Source organism: Terrapene carolina, unplaced genomic scaffold (assembly GCF_002925995.2).
Source record: "Terrapene carolina triunguis isolate 2854851 unplaced genomic scaffold, T_m_triunguis-2.0 Scaffold18594, whole genome shotgun sequence".
In the NCBI taxonomy this organism is placed as follows: domain Eukaryota; kingdom Metazoa; phylum Chordata; order Testudines; family Emydidae; genus Terrapene; species Terrapene triunguis.
The window spans coordinates 1-2,710 of record NW_020682945.1 but is presented as its reverse complement, the minus strand read 5'-3'; the positions used below and the strand labels follow the sequence as shown (position 1 = coordinate 2,710).

The 2,710-nt window shown below is 67.7% G+C and overlaps 1 protein-coding gene across 1 annotated transcript; it reads left to right on the top strand.

Moving 5' to 3' along the window:
• Positions 1-627: 627 nt before the first annotated feature.
• On the top strand, positions 628-2,703 carry LOC112122574 (transcriptional activator MN1; the record flags this gene model as incomplete). The annotated part of the gene is made up of 1 exon (XM_024221342.3): positions 628-2,703. A coding segment is annotated over exon 1 (1,851 nt), but the record flags the coding sequence as incomplete, so codon positions are not given.
• Between the last annotated feature and the right edge of the window lie 7 nt (positions 2,704-2,710).

The following is a 2,710-nucleotide window of genomic DNA, read 5'->3' as shown; positions in this document are numbered from 1 at the left end:
CGCTAATGGCTGGAATTGATTGCTGAAATGCAAAACTTGTTGCTGTTTCTCCAGCTCTGGGTGAGAGAGGGAGCGGGAGAGAGGGGAGCGGAGACCCTGCAGCGCCCCGAGCCGGGCACCCCGCACCGCCTGCGGCCGACGGGACCCTGCAGCGCCCCGAGCCCGGGCCGACGGGACCCGCCCGGGACCCAGAGACCGCGCCGGCAGAGCCTGGGGCCGGCAGCCGGGCAGGGAGCCCCTCGGAGCCCCGAGCGCAGCAAGGCGCGGAGAGCGGATCCCGTGCGCCCGGCACGCAGAGCCCGCCGGAGCCGCGCTGGGCTGCCCGAGGCTGAGCCGCGCTGCCAGCGCCTCCGCAGCCCGGCGATGCGGAGCGGAGCTCCCGGGGACTGGAGCCGATGAGCTGCGGAGCCGAGCCCCGCCGGATGTCGGGGAGAGCCGGCCGCCGCACCAGGTGTGAGGGAGCGGGGCGCTCCCAGGCGTAAGTGCCGCGGCCGCTCGGAGAGCCCCGGGCTGCGTGGGGCGGAGGCTCGGACCCAGGCGGACAGATTTCATTTCCTTGAACTTTGTTGGGCAGCCGGGGCTGCCGCTGCCGGTTCCTCCGCGCCCGCCCCGCCCGCGCGCATCCCCGCTAAGCGCCCCCACGCCCCGGCCACCTGCCCCGCAAGATGTGAGCGCGGGGGCAGCTCCCTGGGGACCCGGCTCGCCCCGCCGCTGCCTGCTGCAGGGACACGGCCCCTCGGCTCCGAGTCGGCTGCTCTCGCTCGCGGCGGTGCCGAGCGCGCTCCTGGGGGAGCCGGTCCGAGTCGCGCACCGGGGCGCGCGGGGTGCCATGCCCTGCTGATCCCCAGAAGCATGTTTGGGCTGGAGCAGTTTGAGCCTCAGATCAGCAGCAGAAACGCCGGACAAGGAGAGAGAAACTTTAGCCAGGCCGGACTGACCATGAGCTCCCACTTCAAATCGCCAGCTTTCCACTCGGGGGGCCCCGCGGATCCGGCCATCAGCGCCCTGGCCGAGCCTCCCATCCTGGGCATGAACATGAACATGGCGGGGGAAGCGTACGGCTTCCATGCCCGGGGACACTCGGAGCTGCATGCAGGGGGGATGCAGGCTCAGCCGGTTCATGGCTTTTTCGGCAACCAGCAGCCTCACCACGGTCATCCCAACACCCACCACCCGCACCAGCATCACCCGCACTTCAGCGGCAACTTTGGGTCCGATCCCAGCGCCTCCTGCTTGCACGGAGGGCGGCTGATGAGCTACAACAACATGGGCAGCCAGCAAGCGTTTGCGGAGGGGTATGAACATATGGCTGAGAACCAAGGAGGCGAAGGCTTTGGACAGCAAAGGTCAGGTAACATGCCCGATTTCCAGCACCACAACTCCAGCGCCTCTAACCACGCCGTGCCAGCACCCTGCCTCCCACTGGATCAGTCTCCCAACCGGGCTGCCTCCTTCCACGGGCTTCCAGCCTCCAGCTCCTCGGATTCCCATAGCCTGGAGCAGAGGCGGCTTCCCAACCAGGGCGGCGTCGATTCTTTGGAATACAATTACCCCAGCGATGGCCCTGCAGGACACTTTGATTTGCCAGTGTTTTCCCCTTCCGAGTCCGACGGGCAGCTTCCTCACTATGGTGCTGGCAGACAAGTTCCTGGGGGCGGCAGTTTCCCTGGCACATCTGTTTTGCCCAGAGCCCCAGGCATAGTGGGGATGTCCAAAGTTCCCCCGCAGCCGCAACATGGTGTATTCTTTGAAAGGTTTGGAGGGGCTCGTAAGATGTCTGTGGGCCTGGAGCCGGGTGTTAACGCCAGACATCCTTTAATGCAACAGCAGCAACAGACAGGTTTACTGGCCAGACAAAACTCCTGCCCGCCAGCGATTCCCAGGCAACAGCAAACAGAAGCCAACACTCCCAACCCCAACTTGCAGGACAATGGGCCGATACTGCAGAACCAGCATGCCCCGTTTGAATACCCTATTCACAGACTGGAGAACAGGAATATGCATCCATATACCGATCCCGTCTTTAATATGCAGCACCCTGCTCCGCAACAGCAGCCGAATCAAAGGCTGCAACACTTCGATGCCCCGTACATGACTGTGGCCAAGAGGCCCAGGTTTGACTTCCCCGGTAACCCCGCTGTGGAGCGGTGCGCGTCCTGGAATAACAACCTGCACAGCGCGGGGATGGAAAACCATCTGTCGCCTTCCGCCTACCCCGGCCTCCCGGGCGAGTTCACGCCGCCGGTCCCGGAGAGCTTCGGCCCGGGCCCGCCGCTCCAGCACCCGGGCCCCGACCCGCAGGCCCTGCAGCAGCGCCAGAACGCCGCCCTGATGATCAAGCAAATGGCGTCCCGGACCCAGCAGCAGAGACTCCGGCAGCCCGGCCTGCAGCAGCTGGGGCACCCCGCGGACGTGGGCCCGGGCAGCCTGGTGCACGCGGGCCCCGGGGGCCACCTGCCGCAGGCCGGCTTCGAGCGCGAGAGCGCAGGCCGCGGGCCCAACTTCGAGCCGCAGCCCCCGCACCTGGCCCAGGACAGCGGCTGGTTCCCCGGCCCGCACCCGCCGGGAGAGCTGCTGCCGCGGCGCATGGGCGGCCCCGCCGAGCCCGGCCCGCACGACCTCAGCCTGCCGCAGAACGGCTCCGGCCTGCTCTTCCGGCCGGCCGCGGGCGGGCTGGGGCTGGCGGGGGAAGGACACGGGCCGGCCCTGC